At 42.4% G+C, this 24,468-nt stretch overlaps 1 protein-coding gene across 6 annotated transcripts in view; it reads right to left on the bottom strand.

Moving 5' to 3' along the window:
- Positions 1-24,468, bottom strand: part of DYNC1I1 (dynein cytoplasmic 1 intermediate chain 1) — a gene marked incomplete at its 5' end in the record, with an annotated part of 260,677 nt that overhangs the window by 102,946 nt on the left and 133,263 nt on the right. For all 6 annotated transcript variants that reach the window (XM_080818672.1, XM_080818674.1, XM_080818673.1 and 3 more), the window contains 3 exons: positions 7,682-7,781; positions 9,794-9,956; positions 16,123-16,212. In XM_080818672.1, the coding sequence (XP_080674798.1) occupies positions 7,682-7,781; positions 9,794-9,956; positions 16,123-16,212 (353 nt within the window). The remainder of the gene's footprint in view (positions 1-7,681; positions 7,782-9,793; positions 9,957-16,122; positions 16,213-24,468) is intronic.

The following is a 24,468-nucleotide window of genomic DNA, read 5'->3' as shown; positions in this document are numbered from 1 at the left end:
GTGGCATGCTTAATACCAATTACAGCTTCACCCTATTGCATTCTGGTTTCTGCTTCCAGTGTTCCACGTGGGCTTGCGAGCGTCACCAGTAACTGCCATATGCACACATTACTCGACCTCTCTGCATTCTCTGACTCTTGGACTACTCCCTTCTTTCTCCCATGTTGGCTTCCATTACACCTGTCTCTCCTGATTCTCTTCCTGACCATTCTTTTTAGTCCCTATAGATTCTCCTTCTAATACCTATATTCCACGGAGGGTGGTGGGCTGTTTTCTGCCCTTTTTGGGAGTCTCAGTCCATACATTCTTCCTGGGTGGTCTCATCTACTCCAATGGCTTTAATACACATTAATAGGCTGAAAAGTGTCCAAATCTGTATCTCCAAGCTTGATGTCTCTCTCAGCTGCAGAACTGCATACTGGAGACTTCTCTGAGCCGTCCATAGACACATCAGTTATGCATTTAAAAAAGTGAGCTTCTTGCCTTCTACTAAATCTCGTGCTCTTCTCATGTCTCCTCTTTTGGGTGGCTTCCACTACCATTCACCCACCTGCCCAAACCCCAGACACTCCATGTTCATTTTTACTCCTTTCTCTTTCTTATCCCCATGTACTGTGTTATACTCCTGCCTCAGTACCTTTCAAACGCATGTTTTCTTTCCATCCTTAAGGTGAGGGTCTCCTCAACTACTTTTTTTTTTTTAAGGGATTTTATTTATTTATTTGACAGAGAAAGAGAGACAGAGGGAGAGAGCAAGAGAGTATAAGTAGCAGGGCTGGAGGGAGAGGGAGGAGCAGACTCCACTGAGCCGGGAGCCCAATGTACACTTGATCCCAGGACCCTGGGATCATGACCTGAGCTGAAGGCAGACACTTAAGTGACTGAGCCACCCAGGTGCCCCTCCTCCACTAATTTCTTATCTGAATCAAGGCAACAGCTTCCTGAATGGCTTCCAGCTGGCAGGCTTGCCAGGCCCATCCCTCCCCTACTCCACTCTCTCTCCTTTGTCAATGTAACTTTACAAAACATACAGTTGGCTAAGTCACTCCTCTGCTCAAAATACTTTAATGGCGCATCCTCACTTTCCAGATTAAACCCAGGTCATATAAAGTCCTTCATAATCTGTCACTATCGAACTCCTCTGCTTAATCTCTTACCACCCCCTTACCTCCTCTACTCCACACCCTAAGTCTCTGCCTCATGGGCTAGTTCTCAGGTTCACAGGACAGCCTCTGTGCCCAGGAGTTTCATAATCACTCTTAATGGGATGCCTCGTCTGTGTTGTTTCTAACAGTAACTCACGGATCAAATCCTCCAGACAATCCCAATGAGCCATCCACCACCCCCGCTTCCCTCTCACGGGCTCCCTTAGCATTATGTGTGTTCCTCCGTTAAAGACCTTGTCAAACTGTGCTATGGTTTTTGTTTCCCACTTATGTCTCTTAGTAGTCTGTAAGCTGTCTCTGAGCATAGGGACGTATTTTTATTAACTTCTAAATCTAGTGTCTTATAACTCCTAGCACATAATCAACTATGTCAAAATCTATTAAAATACAAATGGTCTTTTTATTTTAGTGACTCTGCTCTCAGTGGAAAGACCTTATATTTAATCCTTTGTTGTCAAATAATGCCAACAATTAAAGGCATAAGTGCAAGAACCACAACCAGTAAAATAATGACTCTCAAGTGACTAGAAATATGTGCTTACCCTGTGTGAGCTCTGTGCTGTGTGTGTAATTAAACAAACGGGGGAGGAATCTTGGCGGGGGGGTATTTCTGAGACTGCTTTCATGAAAATGCCATTCCTACCTGGCGTTCCCATAAGGCAGCCCCATTAGGAACAGCAACAAGATTATAGCAGAGCATATCAACTCTTTGCTTATAGATGTCTTCATTTTTTCCCTTCCTTTTCACTAAGCTATATACATATTTAACAGAAGAAGGCCCTTATAAATGGAAACATCCACTTTTTTTCTGTCAAAACTGATTGAAGCTGAGTCTTCTAGGTGGACTTACTCACTTGTTCAGCAGCCTCAACTTAAGAAAACTGGAGGGAGTCACAATTTGCTGGCTGATGCAGAGGAAGGAAGTATGATCCTACAGCAAGACACATGCATATGGCCACCAGGGGAAGTCATCGTTCTTTATTAGAAAACACTCTACAGAGGCTGAATCCAAAGCCCATTAGGAAAGACCTTTGATTCAGAGCCTGTTTGAAGAAACTAATATCCAGATAAACAACAGAAGTCTCCAGACTGTCCATCTGAACTTTAACTACGTCACATGTGAAAGCCAACTCTGTAAACATCAACACCATAGTAGCCACTGAGCAGCCAGATGTGTCTGCACTAATATCCCACAGCTTCACATCTGGGACTCATTGTTGGCTCCCACTTGTAGCTTTTCTTTTTTCCATTAAAAAATTGTTGAAATTATTTGGCTTTCAAACCCTTTTTGAAAATAGGGGGAGTTTTAGTAAAATATCAGGGAAATGCCTTTGGCTTAATTTCTACAACGGGCATCATAAATCCTAAAGTACTGATTTAACTCGTATCTCATGCAAGTTTTTCTGATTTCGAAGTCTTCTCTTAGATGTCTTTTTCTGTTGTGTTTGGACGTGACTAGTCATATTTTCTTACTCTCAAGTGAAGAGTAAATCTCTGAACCATTATTTAAATCTTGAATGTTAAAATTATGACTTTTAAAGGGAATGTGAACACTTGTGAAGCTTATAATTCCTCATCAGGTTGGATTATCCAACCTTTAACCTAGAAGAACTTTACCTGAAAATTACCAGATCTGCTCTCAAGCTGTTTGCTTCTACAGAGAAATAAAGTCTGACATTCATCAGAGGGGAAGGAACCAACATGTTTCAGTGCCCATTACGTGCCAGACACCAAGCTGGGTGCTACATGAACTCATTCGGTCCTTGCAATCCTCTAAAGTAGAAGCAGTTTTCCCATTTCTATAGACGAAGAAGCCAAGGGTCTCGGGGTAAGTAACTCATTCTGAGTTACGCTGCTAATAAAAGAAGTGAGAGCCTTATTCAAAATCTGTTTGGCTTCAAAGATCGTGTCCCTTCCAGTCCCGAGGCATGTGTCCAGTGTCTCCTCTACACGTGTAAGGCACTGTGCCAGGTGAGACGTGGGACAAGAATGCCAACAATAATGTGCTTTGCTCTACAGGAGCTCACCCTTACATATAGGGAGGGAAAGCACACATATGAGTAACTATAAGGCAAGCATAAAGGCAGGACATGATACGTGCTGAGGAGGAAATGTAAACAAGGGTCCTTAGCAGCACAGAGGAGAACAGAACCACCTTAGCTGGGTCAGGGTATGGCATGGAAAGAAACTGGAAGGGACTTCTAAGAAGAAATGAGACATGTACTGGGCCCTGTCAGGCGGTGTGTTATTAGGAGAGAAGAGGGGGGAATATGGACCGGGTACAGATAGGAGGGTTTGCTTATCTGCCCGGTCTGCGGTGATTTTCCCACCTTTGGAGATCACCTCAACATATGGGTATCTGACTTCCCAAGGACAATTAGTTCGCTGCAGAGTTGGTACATGACCCAGAGCAATTCACAGCCTCCAAACTGGCTGGGGCACATTTGGAACTGAGACACAGAATCCGGGGGCTGGCAAATGGGTCAGGTTATGACAGCATCCTATCGGTGAGGTCCCTCAAGCGGCCCAGACGGCTACTCTTCCCGAGTCCTGTTCTTCCTCTCTTCCACGGATCCCCTAAGTATACTAGTTCCTCTCCAATACATCCCCTCTTTTGCTCATGCTGGCCCAGAGCTGAAGTTTTCTTAATTAATGCAGTGGAGGGCATGTCCAGGAGACATTAGCTTGTAGCCTTTGGCTGGGAGGCAGGTTACATGAAGTTATAAGCAAGAAGAAAGGGCTTGAAATGCCTCTGGGCATCGTCACAGAGGCCACTGAGTACAGGCTGGTGACTTTAGACTTCGCTCTGGGGACAGCGGGGGTTACAATCAGCAACTACTAATGCTACTGCTACTATGCTTTTGCTGGGATGTCACATTAATCGGGCACTTTTTATGTACTAGACACTTTCTAAGTCCTACGGCCGTAAATACGTTAACTCATATAATACAGTAAGCATGTGAGCTCGGTATTATTACCGTCATTTTATGAATGAGGAAGCTGAAGCAAAGAGAAGCTAAGCAACTTGCCCAAGGCGACAGTGAGAGTATATAAGTAATCTTTACGAACATCAGTCTGGTCAAAATACTTGTAAGGACTCAACAGTATAGAGGCTGGAGGCGGAAAGACCAATTAGGAAGCTGTCTCCTAATACAAGCAAGAAGCAGAGGGCGTGGCGTAAAGTCAGGGTCAAAGCCACGTTGGTGGACTTGAGTTGGTGTCTGCAGCAGTCTTCTTGCTACTGTAAATGTGACTGGATTTGGAAACTGAATGGACTATTAGAGATTACTCAGCTGTATAAGCTGGGTGACTGCAAGGTTGGAGGAGGCGGTTTCCCTGTGAGAGGAGTCTATACGGCAGGACTAAGGTCGTGAGTGTGGTTTGGGACAAGGCTGGAAAAGCCGTTGTGTGGTATGTGGAGAGTGTTATTGACTCGCACTGTTCAACAATGGTCAGTGAATGACAAAGCTGACCTAATCCCCCCGAGGGACACAGTTTCTTCCAGGGTATAACATTTGGTGGATATTTGGCAAATATTGCAAAGTTAAAGGGTTCTTATTTGAGAAGCCCAGGAGATCAAAGCCAAGCTATGCAGAAACCTCACAGTTTCTTCCTTTTCTCCCCACTCAGTTCCACTCAGACAAACACCCTGGACATAAATGCCACTTTGAGACTCTAAGACTGTGCCTCTCTCCTTGTTTCCTTTCCTGATATTATTGAATTCCATTTAGACCCATTCATAACTCTTCATCCCATAAGCATATAAACCTGGTCCTTTGAACCCCATAAAAACGTTATGAGTAAATAATAATAAAAAATGTTATGATGTAGGAGTTGAGGGTTCCAATTCCTTTTCTTTTTCCTTTAGTAGTCTCCATGACCAATGTGACACTTGAACTCACAACCCTGAGATCAAGAGTCACATGCTCTCATGACTGAGCCAGCCAGCTACCCCTCCAATTCCTTTTTCTCAGGCTCCATATAAAATATGCTTTTCAGAACTACGAACCTCTTCCCTACAGTGTAGATAAGCAGGTTACACAAAAATGGTGAAAAGTAAATATGGTGTCCCCATGGTAGAGTTTCTGTCCTTTACAGTTTCAGTTCTTAAAAAAAAAAAAAAAAAAAAGAACTCCCCAAAACCCCGTCATACAAACCCTATGTGGAAACAAATCCATCCAGGGTCCATATGGCCATTGTACACCGTGGTCAGGCCAGGACCAGCCCCACTGAGGCTGGGCCTGCCAATTCCTCAGGGAGCTTTATCAACCGACCTGGGAACACAGTAGAAGTTGCCTTTGAATGTGTCAGATAAAGTTCCTGTGTAATTTCCAGACTCTGAACAAGTGAACGAGCCGAGCTAAGTGTTTCCTCAGGCTTGGATCTAATTTCCGTGCGTACACCAGAGCATGCTCGCAGACCACCCACACACTGGTGGCAAATGGCTGGGCCCCTGCTTGTGTTAGTCTCTGCACAATCAGACACTGCGAGCTCTGGTGTTTGAATGTAAAAGGAGGTTCAAGAGGGGAGAACTCAGGCCCACTTGGTGGCTGATGACAGTCCGGTTGTGAGGGATTACACTCCTCTTCAAACGAGCAAAGGAAACGAGAGAGAGAGAGAGACAAATGAAGAAACAGAATCTGAACTAGAGCAAACACACTGATGGTTACCAGGGGGCGGAGGGTGGGAGGGTGGGGATGGGAGCACACTTATCACAACGAGCACAGAGTCGTGTACAGAAGTGTCAAATCACTCTACGGTCCACCTGGAACTAATACAATACTGTATGTTAACTATCCTGGAATTAAAGTAAAACATTTAATCAAAATGAAGAAAAGGAGACTCAAGAGGAGAGAACACCGGCCCACTTGGTGGCTGATGACAGGTGGGCTATGAGGGATTAACGCGCCCTTCAGTTCTCCTGTACTCCAGTAGGATTAGATGAGGCCCTTCACATCATCTGTTTCTCAGTTCTGTCTAGAACACACTCTTCTCCCCTCCAGTTGTCTAAATCCCAGTCGTCTAGAGACAGATCCTGACCTCCACCACCTCTGCAGGCCTGTGCTGTCTGCCTCTTGTTGTTCGGAACTTATAACCTCTCTTGGTTCCAGATTCCAGACCACATCCTAGCACACATCCTAGCTGAGTGATTTTTAGCAAGTTACTTAAGCTTCTCTGAGGCTCAATTTCCTCAGCTGCACAATGGAGATATTAATGGTTGCTGCCTCATCTGAGTTATGAAACTGAAATAAGAAGATGCCTTCAGAGCAGTTGGCACAGTGCTTAGCACATAAAATACACAAATGAAAAGCTAGCCATGATAGTATTCCCCATAAGAACATACACTGTAATTCTGCATAAATGTCCAGAATTTATCATTCCTATTCTCCTCATTGCTAGTATGTCATTGTCACTGCAGGAAGGCACACAGCATGGCTCTTATGAACGTGGGCTCAGGGGTCAAACCCCCTGGGTTCAAACTCCGGCCACCCAAACTAGGCTGTTTGCCTCTGTACATATTATGTAACTGCTAGGTGCTGGGTTATTGGTCATGTAGTGCAGCTGGCTCTCCAGCAAGGTGACTTCTGCTAAATTCGCCTCCTTTCACTCTGAATACCACACTAAGGAGTACAGACTTTTTTCCTTAGAGCCAACAGGGAGTTTTGATCCAAGGAGTGGAGTGATCAATACATGAGCGGAGAAATGGACAGTCTCGGTGACAGTCCAGGTCTGGGAGAGAGGGAAAGAGTTGCTAATGTTAATGATGGAAGTTAGTGAAGAAAGGCCGCTGGGTATATTGTGATGTCTTTAACTTTACATGCGGTAGGGAAAAAAAAAATTCGGATGTGTGACCATAATAAACTAGTGATTGCAGATTCTGTGAGACAGCTGAGAGGACCTGTTGGTTGTGCAAAGTGGAATTCTGGAGGGTGATGGGTGGACGATATAAACAGGTTGCCACATGGTGGCTGAACATGGAAGTGGAAGAGCCGTCTACCAGAGAGTGTGTTGGGAGGAAGAGTAGAGGTTGAGGGCACAACCACAAGGACCACAGCGGTGGAAGAGAGGTAAGAAGTTTTGGAGAAGTGTGAGAATGAGCAGGAGCGAAGCTGTGGAACTCAGGGGAAGGGTATTGTTTTTAGACTACAGGCATGTCTACAAGGCTTGATGACAAGGAAGTCAGGGCAGAGGAAGGCTTCAAAACAGCCACAGGGTGTGATGTGAGGGAACCCCTGGGGACCTTCACAACAGCAGCTGTGCAGGCCAATGGCCTGCTCCTTGTCTGGTAGCTCATGGGGGTTACTCAGTACATATGAATGACAGCATGCAAACGTTCAACTGAAAGCTCAGGAAAATGAGAAAGAAAACCAACAGGCATAGAACAGAATTGCATAATTGATAGTAAACATATCTGAAGAAGTGGAGAGAAACTCTCTCTCCCTCTCTCTCTTTTTTTAAATACAAATGCCGTAAGAATGCGGCCCAGTTTGTCCCATCCCAGCAAGAATTCTTACCTGGAGAGACCAGTCCATACAAGTGACCACTCGATGTTTGGACCAATGCTCGTCGTAGAACTGACGATTGAAAGAAAGGTTCGCTCCAGCCTGGACATCCCTAGGAGGGTTTAAACATCAAAGACAAATATGATGCTTCAGAATGGGGCTTTCTCTCTGCTGTTTGTACCGAAAGAAGGAGATGGCAAGAGCATGGCCCAGAACACTCTCTGAGGGCAAAGCTTCAGTTCAGATAGTATAGGCTGATCGCAACTCAAAGAGCGAATGTGGCTTCCTCTATGAAATGCTCTTCCTAGCCTCACCCCGGAAACGTTTCCACATATTACTCCAAACCTGTTATGAAATGTCAAATGATTTTCAGGTTCTCATCTTGACCTCTCCCTCAAGTATTTGCTTCCTCCTAATAAGTTCTGTCTGAAGCAGAATTCTCTAGAAATCTCCCAGCTCTCAAGGGAAGCCCAGCACAGTTGGAGACTCTTTGATATCATACCAACGTCTCCTGACCTCGCCTTAGACCAGAGATGATGTGCATGCCTCCATCTACCTATAATTTCGGACAGTCCGCAGTGTTGCCTCCCTGCTCAACAGCAAGTGGTGTCACCATGACTCAGGCAGAGTGGAGGGCTCAGGATTCACCAGACGTATTAGACATTTAACATAGACCAGAGCAGCATCTGGGGCAAGGAGTATACTTTGGCCAGTGTTTTCTTGGCTGATACTCAACTGGCCACAAAACCCCCTTTGAAGATCTCTACACCGGTCATGCATTTGCTCCACAAGACTGAGTGCAAACTGAGTAACTTCACTCGTTCTATGCCAGCAGCTTTTGGATCTGCATAAAAAGCTGCCTACATTTCTTGGGCTTCAGTTCAGGAATTTCTCTGCTCTCACCTCTTTTCTGTTCCTCTGCTTTACCCCACTGGCTTGCACCCTGTATCACCCGCCTTATATGGATCTTGTTCAGATGATGACTGGGCTCCAGACTACTTACTTGGGCTCCAGTCAGCTGACTGAGGACTCTTTTTTTTCCCCCCTACTCACTCTTCCTCAAATCCATCACTGCAAACTCGGGCAAGAGGTACACACGCCCAAGTAACCCAGAGGGAAACAGGACCTGGACGATCAATTGAGCCATAAAGCAACAACTTTTCCAAAGAAAAATAAAGCATCTCGTAACACGCATATTCAAAATATTATTGTCTCTTTGAAATAGCCGAATGCTGCTGCCAACTGGTCAGAACATTTCCAGAACCCCCTTTTGAAACTATTTTTGAAGCCTCTGTTAATACTCCCTTGAGCATCCTCAATGATAATACATTGTCCTTTGAGAATTGTATTTGAATTTTAGAAATGGTCAAAAGTCAAGTCTCCTACATAAGGCAGGTGATCTCACCTTTTCATATTGTTCTTGACCAAAAGAAATCAGTGGCTATAAACTGGTTGTATTTATTTCTCACAAAGCTCATAAAGTACCAACTCCTCATACCCCCACGCTGATGGCTGGTTACCCCTGCCCTTTACAATACATACATTACAGTCTCAGAGAAAGTCACTGGGGGTCATTTGCTTTTACTGATTAGTTCTTGTTTTATCTTTAAATATATCCCTGCACATGAGTGTCCTACAAGACATATACACACGTATGGTCATGGCATCAAAAAGAGGAGCAGGACTGCCGTCTCTGTTATTTTCTCCCCACACCAGTGAAGGGGTCCCATATCTCATGTTTATTTCATTTGGCTTCCTGTTTGCTTAGACATCAAAAATAGATCTACTGGATATAACAAAGCACCTTTGCTGCTTATAGGAATGTTTTCTCAGAGGACAATGTACGTGACTCTGCCAGTCTCTATCACCTGGACTGTTCCCCAGATATCAAGTTCAAAAGCATTTCACGGAAGCACCTGATAATTACAGGGAAACACTAAGCCCGAAGTTATAACCAAAGCCTTTAGTCAAAGCTGTTCAGCAAGATCAACCCTGGAATTTCATCCTCCTCTGATTTGTTTGGTTTGGGATTTGCCTAGTCAATACATAAGTGAATTTAGAATCAACAATAATTCATTGCAGGTTGTTTTTTTTTTTTTTTTTTAATGCACACAAGAAACTAACCCATCTTTTTCCTCTAACTCTCGACCGCTGTAGTCAAAGAAGATGTCGGAGTCTTCTGCCAGTGCTCTTTCAATTACCCGGATTGTCCGATCAAAAAAGATGAGGAATTCCTCTGAATGAAGGATCTGCTGCTTTTCTTCCTCTGTCAGCTCTCGTGGAGGGGCTTTTTAAGTAAGAGATTGTCAGGAAAGAAGAAAAGTACAATTAAAACATTTCAAGAGGGATCCAACTCTTGAGATGACTTACCAAAAGAGTGATCAGATGGTGAAATAAAGCATTATCAATACTGATTCCAAATTGCCCCTAAATTCATACCAAAGGATTTTGCAGATGACCCCCTCATAATTTTACAACAATGTTTCATATCTGGACTAATCACTATTTCAAAGAGTCAACAAAGACTGCAAATGGAAATAGACTTGTGTTTTTTAGCAACCAGTTCTGAAAGTTACCTGCTTTAGAACTGAACTTGACAAAGAGCTCAAAGAGTACGTAATAGAAAAATCGATAAAACTATGTATATTGGATATGACTGAAAGCTGCTCATGTGAAATAACTCAGAACTGTCTATAATATGATCTGGGAGGCAGCCTTCCTCACTCTCCTAGACACATTTGTTCTACCTCAGAGCGTCAGCTGGGAGGCCGACGGGATCTTACACAGGTTCCACTCATACCCTAAACGTGTCCTTCCAAACCTGCTCTCCCCTGAGATATCCCCTGCTTTTAGACAAACACACAGAACAAATAAACGCTTCTATAAGACACCTCAAGATTGTTTTTATGCCTTTCTTTCTAGCGTGATGAATCTTATTAAACTAAGTTTGAAGATAAAAAATGAGACAAAGAGAGATGAATTAACTGACTTATGTCACGGTGTCTGAAAGTCAGCTCACCTCGGAGTCCCAAGCAGCCGACACAGACTATCCCTAGTGGCAAGGCTTCCATACAATGAGAGAGAGAGGATTAGGCACTCCCTCCGACTGAGAAACCCTCAGGCATTGAAACTCTCCGCTCAACCTTTGTGGTTCTTCAGGAGCCCCAGTTCAGCTCCCGGGCAGACAGCATTCAGTAGACATTTGGTGGATTACTCTCTGGAGGACCAGAAGCTTCCGGCACTGAAGGGACAGGAGGAGGGTACTGCACTGCAGTCAGCACTGAGTCCCTAGCGGAGTCTCTCGCTGACAGGCTTGCCCCAACACATCCCCAACCATCCCCTCAGCCTTTCTACCTGTCCACGTGGTCAGAGGAGCTATATAGGGTGTGGTCCGCGGTCAGCAGAATATGTTACATTGTTTCAGTTAATGGTATCGTGAAGCCACTGGCCTATGAAATCTGTACTGTCAAAAAGAATGGCTGCAGAGCCAAGACAGTGGATCTCAAGCCTTTAATGTATGGAATGTCTCCCCCCTTCCGACCTCCACTTCCCTGCCCCCGCCCACGATGCCGGGGATCGGGAAGGACTCCAGAATCTGTATTTGTACAAGAAACCAAGATTATGATACTGTAGTTGGTTCACACCTTGCACAAAGCTCTCCAAGGTCATATGATAACAAAATGTGATTGATCTACTACAGCAGAAGACTGTCTCCCAGAACAGTTGGCGTCCCATAGCTTGTGGTAGCTCTGCGCATAGTTAGAAATATCTCTTTGCTGCTGAAGCCTCTGGAGCCCTTAATACGCCAAAGCATACTGGGACTTTCCAGGAACCTCTGTGGAGCAGAACTGAGCAGAGGTGCCTACACACTAGTTTGAGAAACTGGGGAAGCGGCAATGTGCAGATGTAAGTAACAAGGAGTCCACGAAAGCAGCCGGGAATCCAGCATTGCCACCACCCTTCGCTAACTTTGCTTCTTTAGCCAACTAAAGCTCTCCGAGCAGTTTTTTCTATAAAATGCGGCAATGATACCTAAACTTTAAGTCTCATTTAAGGGTTAAGGATGAATATACTGGGCAAATAATTAAGCATTCAATAAATAGTAATTAATTAGTCTGCTTTCTAAAACTCCCATAAATGAGGCATTTGAATTTTTTCACCCTTATGTAAGTTCAAGAAAACAGGTAACCAGGCAAAATGAGGAAAAAAAAAAAAACCTACAAAATGCTAGGTTCATTTTGGTTTGGTAGTAGTGTTACATAAATAAATAAGCTTCACCAAAAGAGGGTATCGTAGGGCTAAGAAGAGTGCCTTATTTTAAAAGCCTTGTTCAGTCTTGGTTACTGTTGATGGATGACTTGAGACCCATCTGAAATTTAGCAGAGAACTAGGACCTTTTTGTTTTTATTCTTTTTTAAAATAATATTTAAAATATCTATTCTCCTCTGTTTATCTTTTTGAGTTACTTCTATTTCACCTGTATCTTTCCTTACAGGTCCATTATCTTGAATAAAAAATCGTATCTATGTCATTTTCTGTAATTTTTCCTTCCCTGTAGCTTATTGTCACTTTGATCTCAGCTTTCAAGACATACAACTTCTTCTCAAAGAGAAACACAAATGGCTGATCAAAGTGTATTTGCAGAGGCCAAGTTCAGGTAGGTGAAGCAGTAGCCTCTCCAGATATTATGTTTGACAATACAATATTTGGCTTGAAATTAAACTGCTACTGAAGCAAAACAAAGGATATATTTTATATTAAGCTTTGATGTCTAACAGGGATCAAATGACACGATTTGTTAGTACAAAATAATAAGATGCATGTGCAGACAAGTACTTTTTTGAAAGTCATAAACAATATTCAACTTAGGAATTAAATAGGCCATAGTCATTTTTGATAAACCCCAAGACCTCCCGTATTTAAAATCTTTAAATTGATAAGTGTTACTACAATGTAATGAAAACATAATGGAGTATCCAGGAACCACGACCAAAAGCTGTATTCAGAGGCAAAACCTCTCCAGACACCATATTTCATAAAAGAAAATTGGTTGATTAATGGAACCTACAAGGTTCAAAATGTAAGCACAAACAATTAGAATCACAATCATATTACTTCAGAATAGACCCCAAATTCACCCTGATATATCTGTTTCTGCAGCTTTTCTCCATCCCTGGCACCTAATGAATTATTTTCAACATGTTCACTGTATAAAAAGGTGTGAATTAATTTAATAGCAAAAGGCATACCAGACCAAAATGTAAACATTGATAATCATTGATTTTTCTTTTGAAGTTAAGCAGAAAATGCTATTATCGCAGGTCTGTTGTTTGTTTTCGCAACACAAAACATGGAGTATTTCTGCCAAGAGCTAACAATATTTTATGCATGTAAAATGCCCTTTAAAAAAATTCCTTATGAAAAATCAAACACATGGATATAACTAACATATGATCCAAATGACAATTTTGTACTTGCCCAAATTTACCTGAACAGTTATATTTAGCTTGAATCGCAATTATGAAGAAAATGTACTGAATTCGTGAAATTTGAAGTTTAGAAGATGGCCTAAGTCTATGACTTTGTGGTTGCAAGATTAAAATCTAGTATACATTTTATGTTAGGGTCTGTTTTGCTTCTTTTTCTTTAAAGAAATGTTAATTTCTCATTTCATATATGAAAATACTTGTGTATGTGTCTTTATGATGATTCTATCCTATCTGCTATGCTTTCTTGGGTTTTTTAATTGAGTTAATAGGTACTTCTCCAGTTTGTTGTTGTTGCTGTTTTACTCTACTTACTATATTCTGTATCTTTGGTTTTACAGTTTAATTTTTTTAAATACAAAATTCTTAATGAAATTCACAATTCATATTAAGTATTTTATAATCCTTGAGGTCAAAAGCTATTTTAAAAATACTAATTTCAGAAATGTCTTGTTTTCAACAATGCAGCTTTGAGTTTCAATATAAAAAATTAAATCTTTCAAATAGTTTGCAAGAGCATATGTAAAAGACAAAAAATAAAGAAGCTAACCCACTTAGCTTAAATCTCAAACCTGACTAGACTGGGACAGTGGCTCTTCTAGGAATTTTACAGTGAAATCATTTCATAAACAGGAGCAAGAAAACCAAACCAAACTGATGAAGAAGGCTCTCCTTCTCTGAAGTTAATGTGAGATTTATGAGACGATGTGCATTTATAAGAGTTAGGTTACTGAACTTTGAACACAAAGATACCAGAAAGCTCACATGTAGAAATTGCTTAAAATTTGTTTGAAAGCTAACTTGTACCTGCCGTTTGCGCTACTCCATTGTGGAAAAAGGAGTGAAAACAGGAAAATATCAAACCCTTATTTCTTTACCATTTAGTGCATTTTGATATCACATAGGCAAAATGTCAAAACCTAGTGAGCACTGATTTTTTTTTTCCCATCTCCCGTTTACCATTTTTTTTTTTTAACTCCCCAAAAGTCCAGATTTCTCAAAAATGTGTTCCCTGGTCTGAAACCGTGTATGTCAAGTTTCAGCCCAGAGCAAATTTTTACGGCTGAGTAATAAATCGCTGAAACTCAAGGTTCGTAAGGGAAGTGCTGACACAGCCCTAACGACCATGCAGCCGTGGGAATGGCGCCACGATTATATCTGCTGGAGATTCTTGAAAAAGTTTGCAAAATACTGTCTTACTTAAAAAAAAAAAAAAAAAAAGCCAGAGAGTTTGATGCCAACATAAACATGCTTTTAACCCATTACGTGCTAATTTGCAGAAAAGCCATTAATAGAGAAAAAGGCACACAGCACAGCAGTCCAGGAAATGTACTTCCAACTTCTTTTCAACTTTGAACAGAACTTTAATCAATTCCATGAAGCCTGAGCAACAGTTGAAACGAGAGGGTGTTTTCTCTCTCTGAACTTAAGAAAGGGGTTGCACTGCTTTGCCAGAGAAGACAGTTTGGGGAATGGGGGGGGCGAAGGGGCAGGAGGGAATCTGTGCCAAGACACACAAAAGATACCGTGGCTCTTTATCACCCAGAAGGGCTTGAGGATATTTTGCAAAAGGAAAAATCTTTTCTGTATTTATTTTAATAAATCCTGACTTGTTTCATCTCTTGCTATACCTGTGTTAATGATATTCCATTTGCCAGCTTAAAAAAATGTTCTTAGAATTTTAGGCAACATCTCTTCAATCAAATGCATTTAGAGTCCCTCAGAAAATGCTCACTCTTGCACCTTCTGTGGATACTACAGTTAAAAAGGCTGCCTCTACTCCCTGCCCTGAGTTGTAGCCCAGAACTTGACGGGAATCAAAATCACTTAATGCCTGAGCCAGATAAAGTGAGCATATATGGCCATTATGTACCCATTCTTATAAAAGTCCCCAGTGACAGCTATGTGCCACACACTCTGCCAGAGCCACAGGCATCTTTAGAATTTAGAATTTAAAAATTAGGGAGCTTCTCATCAGACTTGTGTTGATCTATACTTGGGACATGAAGCAGGGAATGTGGAAGAAGTTTTTCAATCTATGCATACCTCATTTGTCAGTAAGAATGATGATTTCAAAGTTCTTTTATCTCTGAGGGCTGAGAATCTCAAAGGGATACAAAATTAGATTTTTAGGGAATCGGCACCTGTAGTATTTCTTGTCTTCCCTTTTCTTTTTTCTTTTTGCTTTCTTGTTTTTGAGACCCAGTGCTATGACAGCATGACACCGTCGTGGTGAAATATACAGTCTTTGGAGTCAACTACAATCCTGGATACATTCTATATTCTTGGAAAAGTTTTTAAACCTCTCCCTTCCTGGTTCTTCACCCGGAGAGTAGGGATAAAAATAGTATCTGCTTCCAAAGGATGTTTTGAGGAGTAGATATTAATATTTCTAAGGGGCTTAGGAGAGAGCGGAGTACACAGGAAGCCCTTAATAAATGCTCATCATGGTGATCGCTGGAACATTGAGAGGTTGCTCCTCACACAGGCTGAGACGTGGAAGAAAACTATGAACAGCTGAGTTATTAGTGAGGATCACTGTTAAAGTTTCTGTGTAGATCACGTGAATACACTTCAGAAATTATGAACAAAATAATTAGCGCTGCTTCTTCCCTTTACTGTTATCATTGGGAATGCACAATGCAGTGGACAAAGTCACATGACAATGGGTAACAACTATCTTATTCTCTCACCATTTAGTAATAATTTTACTGGAATTGTGAGTGGACTTGCAGCTGCAATTGTGGGTGACTTCTATTTTATTTACTTTCATTGGTCAAGAAATAAATGACCCTTGCTTTGGGGATTACAGTTTATGGTGGTAAATATAATGTACTGAACAACCACAGAAAACCTTCCACAGAGGGAGTGTGTATTTAATATTTACTCACCAGGATAGCCTCTCATGTTGCTAAATGATACTAATAGTAAAATGATGACTAATTTATCTCCCACACCATACCATACCTTCCTTCACCTCCTGTTTTTGGTCTTGGTTTTCCAGTTCTGAATCATGGCCAACTTTAGGCTCTACCATTTCCTCATCTTCCTCATCCTCTAGAAAAGAGAAAGAGAAAAATGTATTGTTTTGTTTCCTTCAAATCAAAGCCTTTGGTTGATGGTGGGAGGTAGGGGCAAAGGGTAAAGTTCCAATCATTTAGGGCAACTTCTAAGTAAATCAGTCCTCAATGAATGCCCAAGATATATGTCCATGAATATATGAATAAATTATCTCCAAAAGGGGCCTCTTTGAAAGTCCCCCCAAGCTGCTGAGAAAACCGCCCGAGTCGGCACCTGCCAACAGCCATCTCCAGGCCCTCACCACATGGGCTGTCTTGGAATTGCCTCTCTGACCTCTGAAGCTTCTTCAGAGATGACCCAGGAACAGATCTCAAAATGTTTCCACCTGGGGCACATTCTCCACAGGGAACACCTGCTGTACAGACGACTCATTTCCAATTTAATTCTCACCAAATTAATTTGTTTTTGACCTACAGGAAAGGGTTAAATACAGGTCTGACCCCAGGTCAAATGCCATTGGCAAGTAAACAACCAGGGGGGAGAGCCCCAAAAGTCATTGCTGTTGGCCTGGGAGAAAGCAACCAACCCCGAATGGCATTTACACATTCAGAACAGCTCATGCATTAATGTGAATTTAATGAGCACCAACAAATGGACCAGTCCGCTACCACCGCCAGATGTTACAGTGCCCTTCCTGCCCTATGCAAATGTGTGCTCATTGTGTCTGCTCTCAACCTGCCTTTCTTAGAGGCCCCTTTCACTGCAGAGCGCTTGAAACCATCAGTCACCATGTATACGATGTAGGGGAGAGTCAAGGTGTCACAAGAAAATCCAACATATAGAAATAAAATGCTATAAAAAATTAAAACTTGCTCTCAGAATTTTTAAGTATATTATCTTCTGTCCTGAGTATTATATTCACTGGAGGCTATTGATTTCATTGGTTCAAATGGAATTTAAAAGAAATGAATTCACTGACTCCCTGCCCATACATTCATTCACATATTCATTCATCCATCCATCAAATATTTACAGACTTTTTGTAAGATCTCAAGTGCTGTAGATAGTCCCGTTTCCATGATCATAAATCCTGAGATTTACATCAACTCAAAATTTCAGCCGAAATAAATATGTGTAGCCTGAAAAGCAACTTCAAAAATCTGGCTATATCAAGCAAGTGATTTGGGAAAGAAAAGCAACTTTAAAAATTTGGATGTGTAGGGTATGGCACTGCAAATTAGATACTAAAATTTTTTTAATGTGTGTATTCATTGAAAAAAAGGTACTCTAAGTGCATGTGTATAGAATGTGGAACCAACCTCATTACTTTATAACCACACATCATACACATCAGAAAGAATGTGAAACACTTTTAAGGAAAATAGTCATTTATTATTTAACACATGCAATAAAGAGTTGCACTTGAAATTTTGAAAAGAACACTGAGTTACCCTGATTTTTAGACAAATGAACCTTTAAAGTTATAAACAGCACATATGGGTCCTTACCTATACACAAAGGTATTATAGCTATTTACCCATTAAAAACCTGCTTGGAAAGTCTCAAACAGTCACCTGGCCATTATGTACCCTAATCCAACAACCTAACACAAAAGCACTAGCTGAAGGCAAGTCTCCTCTTTTTGCTAAACCTTGGTTGGAGGGGCAATCTTCAAAAGGCCACTCATCTGCTAGAAAGTTGCTCTATTTCTGAATCTTCGAGAGACATTTCCTTAAATTAATGGATTTAGCAGCAATGCCCCGACACTTAAAAATGCAAGTAAATATATCAACTACATAGGTGATAGGGCCTGCCTTTATTATGGGTAGAACCTACCCCCCAGCCCCAAACATCTGTATGTTGAAGTCTTAATCCCTAGTATCTCAGAATGGGACCGGGTTTGGAAATAGGTTCATTGGAGATATATTTAATTAAGACGAGATCAGATTGGAGTAGGGCGGGCTCCTAATCCAATACGGCTGGTATCCTCATAAAAAGGGGAAATTTAGACAGAGGCTCACACACAGGGAGAATGTCATGGGAAGCTGAAAAAGATGGGCATGATGCTTCCAGCAGCTAAAGAGTGCCCAGGATTGCCGGCAAACCATCAGAAAGCAGGGAGCAGGCACAGAACAGCGTCTTCCTCACAGCCCTCAGAAGGAACCAACTCTGCCAACGCCTTGCCCTTCGCATGCTGGCATCCAGGGCTGAGACGTTAGGTTTCTCCTGCTTAAGCCACCCCAGCGGTAATACCTCGTTAGGGCAGCCCGAGTGAACTAATACAACTGGTAACTTGCCTTCCTTTCTAGGACCCTAGGACCTGATGGAGGATACACAGGAGCTGTACAATAATAACACCTAGGGCAATCATGACTGCTTTACCTGCAAAGTCTAATTTGTTTATCAGAACTTGGTTCCATTGACCTCATTTTCTAGAGGATGAGACAGAATCATCTGCCCCAAAGAAAGCTCCCAACCACATCAAACTTCAAGTTCGGTCTGGTTCTGCCTGTTTTCAAGTCTAGGAGCTTCAACCATCAGGCATACTACCCCCTCACCCACAGCCTGATATGAACTAGAAAGGCAGCCTTGGAGAAAGGCTCACAGTAGAAGCAGGTACGGTGTGAAGGCTGCAGTGTAAGGAAGGGTTTGCATAGGCTCTTCGTGGGGGACCCAGCATGACCTCAAGGAGAATGGCTCTTTACCTCCAACAGGCAAGCAAGGCTCAGCTGCGGAGAAGTTAGGTTTCACATCCTTGAGAGCTAGAGATGATGGGTTGTTTTATTTATTAAGAATAAATGGCCGCTGCATCCAAACTCTATGTTCGTCTTCATTTCGGAATCCACTAGCCCAAGACCAGACCAGCGATGTCTAACACAGAGCATTAATTCCTCTGGCTAGATGCATTCACAAGTCAGGTGGGGAGCAGCACCTCAAGGGAAGTAATTGTTCTGGGGTTGAGGCTGGAGTCTACCTCTTGCTAGCCCCTTGATTTTACATAATTCATAGAAACTCACCGAGGCCCTGTTTCTTCATCTTCTGAATTGGGATAATCATTCCTTCTTAAAACACAATGTTGTAAGGATAACCAAATAAAATAATTGATGGGAATTTGCTTTTTAAACCAAGAGAGTTGGGGATACCCATACACGGAAACCTTCAAACAAATGTTGCATTAGTTGTGGGTCAACCAAAAAATTATCGGGCACCTACTTATGTACCAGGTGCTGGGAATATAAGAGGGAATAAGAGAAACCAAACCAAACCAAACAAAAAAACCCTGTGCTCATGGAGCTTTTATCTGAGGTAGGGGAGAGAAACCACAACAAATAAATAAAACACATACTGTATCAGATAAATATTATGGAGAAAGAGAAAGCCAGAAAAGGGGATTGGGCATGCTGGTAAGGGGAGGAAGAGTTGAAGTTTAAATCAGAGTGACCAGGAAAGGCCACACTGAGGTGACATTTGAGCAAAACCTTCAAGGAGTTAAGGGTAAAGATCTTTTGGAAGACTGATAACAGATTCCTGCATCTTGGTCTGCGGATCTAAGGGATATAACGGGTCAAGGTTTAAATGAACTTATCTGTTCCACTGATGAAAGAATTGTCAAAAATAATTTTGCTTTTATCAGAGCCATCTGTTTGTACCTTCCCATCTTCTAGTTCTTAAAATGAAATCGGTTTCACTGCATGACTTGAGTAAGTCAGCTCTACATAGTATCAAGTTCTCACCTTTTGCAGGTATAAGGGTCTTTATTTTAGACATTAAGTCCTGGAAGAGTCAAAATGACAGAAAATAGTCTACAAGGGGTGCCACCTGGGTGGCTCAGTTAGTTAAGTACCAGACTCCTGATTTCGGCTCAGGTCACAACTCAGGATCAGGGGATCGAGCTCCACGTTCAACACGGGCTCCACACTCAATGGGGAGTCTGCCCGAGATTCTCTCTCTTGCTCTGCCTCTGCCCCTCCTCACACCCTCTCAATAAATAAAAAAATAAATAAAATCTTAAAAAAAAAAAGAAAATAGTCTAAAAGGGCTTGGCTATACACAGGGCTAAGTTGGGGACAGAAATGGTTATTTTACACATGAAGTATGCGGGGAAACCACAGGTTATCTAACTATTTAAATAGAAAATTCTTCCCCAGAGAATATGTTTTTGATGAATTTAAAAAAAAATCAAACACTTACTGTGCTTATAATATGGGCAACGTCCCACAATGAAATACTATGAATAACTGAGAAGCAAATTTTTTTTAAAAAGGAAAAAAGAATACATGACCTTTTAAAGTGGTTATAAACCAGTTGTAGGCATTAATTTTTAGTGGCCTCAGAATTCTTTGTCTATCAGCCTTTTAAAGACACAAAGTAAGTGTTTTAGTAGATTTGTTCAGGAAATAAAACACAAGAGACTGGTTCGTTTCTCTGCATACTGATATGTTTGCCTTGCTCAGCAAAGAGAGTCTATTTTTCTTTAAGACTCTGGTTTCCTTTCTGGGGCAATTGGAATTACTTCTGTTGAAACCGTTTTCAAAACAGTTAAATAACTTTAAAGAAAAGGATTTATGTAGACCCGCTACAGACTACTGATATATGAGTTGTGCCACTAGTTCATACCCGGTTACATTTCCTCTGAGATTGGAGGGAAAAAAATTACCACCCATGTATGGTTTCCTGTACCAGGTCCACACGAGAAATTAAACTAGTGGCAGAAGTTAATTACCTGTCAGTCTGCGGGGCTAATTTCAAACAATGGCATCTTTTAGACACTTTATTTTATTTAGCACCTGGGTTCCGCCATCTACAGCGGCCGCATTCAGTCTTTCATAGTTGGGGAAATCTTTGGTAACCACTGTCCTCCTCCTTACGATTTCCGAAAAGCCCAAGAACGAGGAGTTGCGTGTCCAACGGCACTTGCACGTGACACACTCAGCGCGAGGCCCGAGCCTCTGTGCGAGCTCCTGCAGCGCTGTTTGCTCCGCCAACCTGCGTTTCAGAATGAAGCCAAAGCTCCAGTCCTCTGGTTGTTGACCTGCTCTGATGGTCTCGCAGAGCCGCGACTCTGGAAGGGAGCGTGGTGAATGTCTGTCACTCTTGGCAATGCAACTTCAAACCCCCTTTCTGTCTGGGGGTGCTCCTCTTGTACTGTTCTGTTGGTGACATGCTGAACCCCTAGTTTCTTCTCCTGAAGCCCCAGGGGAGACACCTTCCTGTTTCCCATCTCCCAGTGACCGGAATCCAGGCAGGATCTCGGCAGTCAGAGTGGACGCTCCTAACTGGGACTTTGTCTCTGGAGCCAGGAGCCGAGGCCAAGGGAACAGTGAGGATGAATCTCTGGCAGCATGCCGGAGTGGCAGCAGTGTCCCAACGTCCTGGCCAGGCTGTTCCAGAGGGCCACAGCCTGCGTTCCCTTGGTCTCTGCTCCGTTTTAAGCCCATTCCTTCTGCCTTCTGTTGATCCTGTGAGCACCAGATTTCCTTCCAATAAATCTCACCAGAGGTGATGTCAACACCAGATTTCCTTCCAATAAATCCCACTGGAGTTAGTGCCTGCTGCTTGCAACCAGAACCCTGAGCAACACAGGGCGGCCCTCTGTGAAGAGAAGGGCTTGTTTTTATAAGGTCAACGGGTTCTCACTTTCCTCGGCTCTCTCAGGGCCTGCAAAAACCAGGCTAAGAGGGCCTGAGGGCCCAGCCCTCGCCCTTGCAGCCTAGTTCCTGGCCTTTCTCGAGGGGGCTCGGGCCCCCTCCACGTGTCACCTCATGGAAAACTAAGTCTGGTCAGGAGGAGGAAGGCTGGGGAGCAAAATGGGCTGTTTCGCTCCAACTTTCTCAAGTCCAAAGGACATCTTGCCGAAGGGAAAGATGCAAAGCAATACCATGTGACTTGGACTAGAGCAGGCAAAGGACTCTAAGATGCAAAATGACTTTATGTGCCACTTAGAAAAACAATGACTGCTAATTTAACTATAACACATCATCAGTTCGAATGTGAAAAATCGTAAATGCTGGAATGGATAAAATAATTTGTAGCTTAAAAAAAAAGAGAAAGTAGTTTCCAAAAGATAAAAGGGATGGCAAGGACACAGAATCAGATCTAAATCGAGCCTGTGACTGTGCTGCTGTCGGTGAACAGACCTGAAGAGAGGCAAAGGCACTTTTTTGTGTTTTGGTTTTTTTAGGTGTATTGCTTTCAACTTAAGGACAGATGCCCTAGCTACTTTTATATAATTCTATGTATAAATATTTCTGATGATGACTATTTTTTAAAAGTTTTTATTTATCTATTTGACAGAGATCACAAGTAGGCAAAGAGGCAGGCAGAGAGGGAGAGGGGGAAGCAGGCTCCCCGCCGAGCAGAGAGCCCGATGTGGGGCTCGATCCCAGGACCCTGGGATCATGACCCGAGCTGAAGGCAGAGGCTTAACCCACTGAGCCACCCAGGCGCCCCGTCTGATGATGACTATTTTAAAAACACATTTTAAATTTTTCAATAGAAAAACAAAGGAAAATAGGAACAAAAGAAAACAGAAAAATTAAGATTGATTCTCAACCTAAAAAATAATTCCCTCTAATGACAGTATTCTTTGCAGTTCTGTCCTTGGCCTCATCTTTTCTCATATCCAATGCTGCTCTGGATACTACTTCCACCCACGTCTTCCATCATCACCCACAAATTGGTATGTCCAGCCAACATATCCCTTCCAGGCTCCAGAGTCTATACTGTGCATTCCAACACGAGCAGCCCACAGGTAACTCACATCTGACATGTTCCAAGCAGAACTCCTACCTTCTGTGTAGACCTACTCCTTTGATTACATTCCTTATCCTGCTAAATGGTACTACCATTCACATGGGTTCCCAGCTGGACACCAGCATACAAACCACCTTCCATTTCTCTTTGGCATCAGGGTCTGTAAGAAGGAGACTCTAAGTCCTTTCAATTTTGAACTACCAGTCTTGTTTTATATTTCTGGTAGTTCCATTTTGTTATTAAAAAAAAAAACACATCTATGTGTCCTTTCTACACACACACACCCCCTCTATAACACCCTAAAAATGTTAGGATAAAATCCCATAACTCCTTCTTGTATTTTCCATCTCATCTTCCATTCTGGACAATGCACAATCACCCAGTGTCCTGGTAGGTTCATGCCTCAAAAACACTGCACGTAAACCTTTCGTGTCTGTGTTGGTCTCCCTGTTGATATTCAGGAGGTAGTTATCACTAGCCCATGCAGGCAATTCAGGAGCTTTAACACTTCCTCCCAACAAGATTTGTTGACTCTTACACTGTTCCACCACTCTACCTCTAGGACACATCCCAGACCACCTGACATTAAGTTTACACATCTCCACAAGCAGACGAAAAATCCCCAAAGACCTCTCTTGGTAGGATCATCGATGTCAAGTACTGAGATAAGCAACAGCAAGACAGGTGCTTGACCTGGAAAGATAGTTATGAACCACATCATGTAGGACCCTACATGACAGAGCAAGTTTGGACTTCTTTCCAGAGATCAGTAGCCCCCTTTTAGTAAACAAAAATCTCATTTAGTTCACATTATTTAAAATTTCAGAAGGAATTCAAGGCACTGGAAATGACAGATATGGCTTCTGAAACCTCACTTATCTCCTGCCCAGCCAGCCCTGTATGCACATTCTAATATATTCAAGAGATGGCCTGACTCTTCATGAAAATTATTGTTGCCAACCATCCCTACAGCAAAACCAGAGCCTTTTAAAAACACAAGAGAATAAGTCTGATTTTGTTTAAGAATACAGAGGTTGGAGGGGGTTGGGGAAGCCTGGGATGAGGGAGACAGCAAGAAGGGAAACTAGAGGTGGAGCCCAAGCAGCAGACGATGAGAAGTTGTCCTAGGAGGGTTCGGCTGCCAGTGGGCACGAGGAACCGGACTGAATTTAGACACGTGTTTATACAGCAGACAGTGAGGGCTCTCGCACAGAACTGACTCAAGTCACCCTAGCCTTGGACCAACTTTGTGTACAGTTAGCCGACTTTGCCAGGAGTCCAAAGAGAGCCACCCTCCCGATCTGTACCACGGCGGCCAAAATAAAGTATAACGCGCACCACTGAATGCTTACACAAACCGAGGTGAGCGCCTCTGTGCTTTAAAAATATGCAGGAAAGACATATTTTGTGGGATTTTCAGTAAGCACTTTGTTAAATATACTACATGCTAATATTTAAAAAGCCTTCACTTTCTGGTCTAGAAAAATCTGGCCAGAGTAAAGAAAACATACATTTCTCATCGTACAGAGCGCTCCTGTT

The sequence above is a fragment of the Martes martes genome (genome assembly GCF_963455335.1).
Source record: "Martes martes genome assembly, chromosome: 11".
Classification (NCBI taxonomy): Eukaryota; Metazoa; Chordata; class Mammalia; order Carnivora; family Mustelidae; genus Martes; species Martes martes.
The sequence above is the reverse complement of the archived record's forward strand: the minus strand, read 5'-3'. Positions and strand labels throughout refer to the sequence as shown.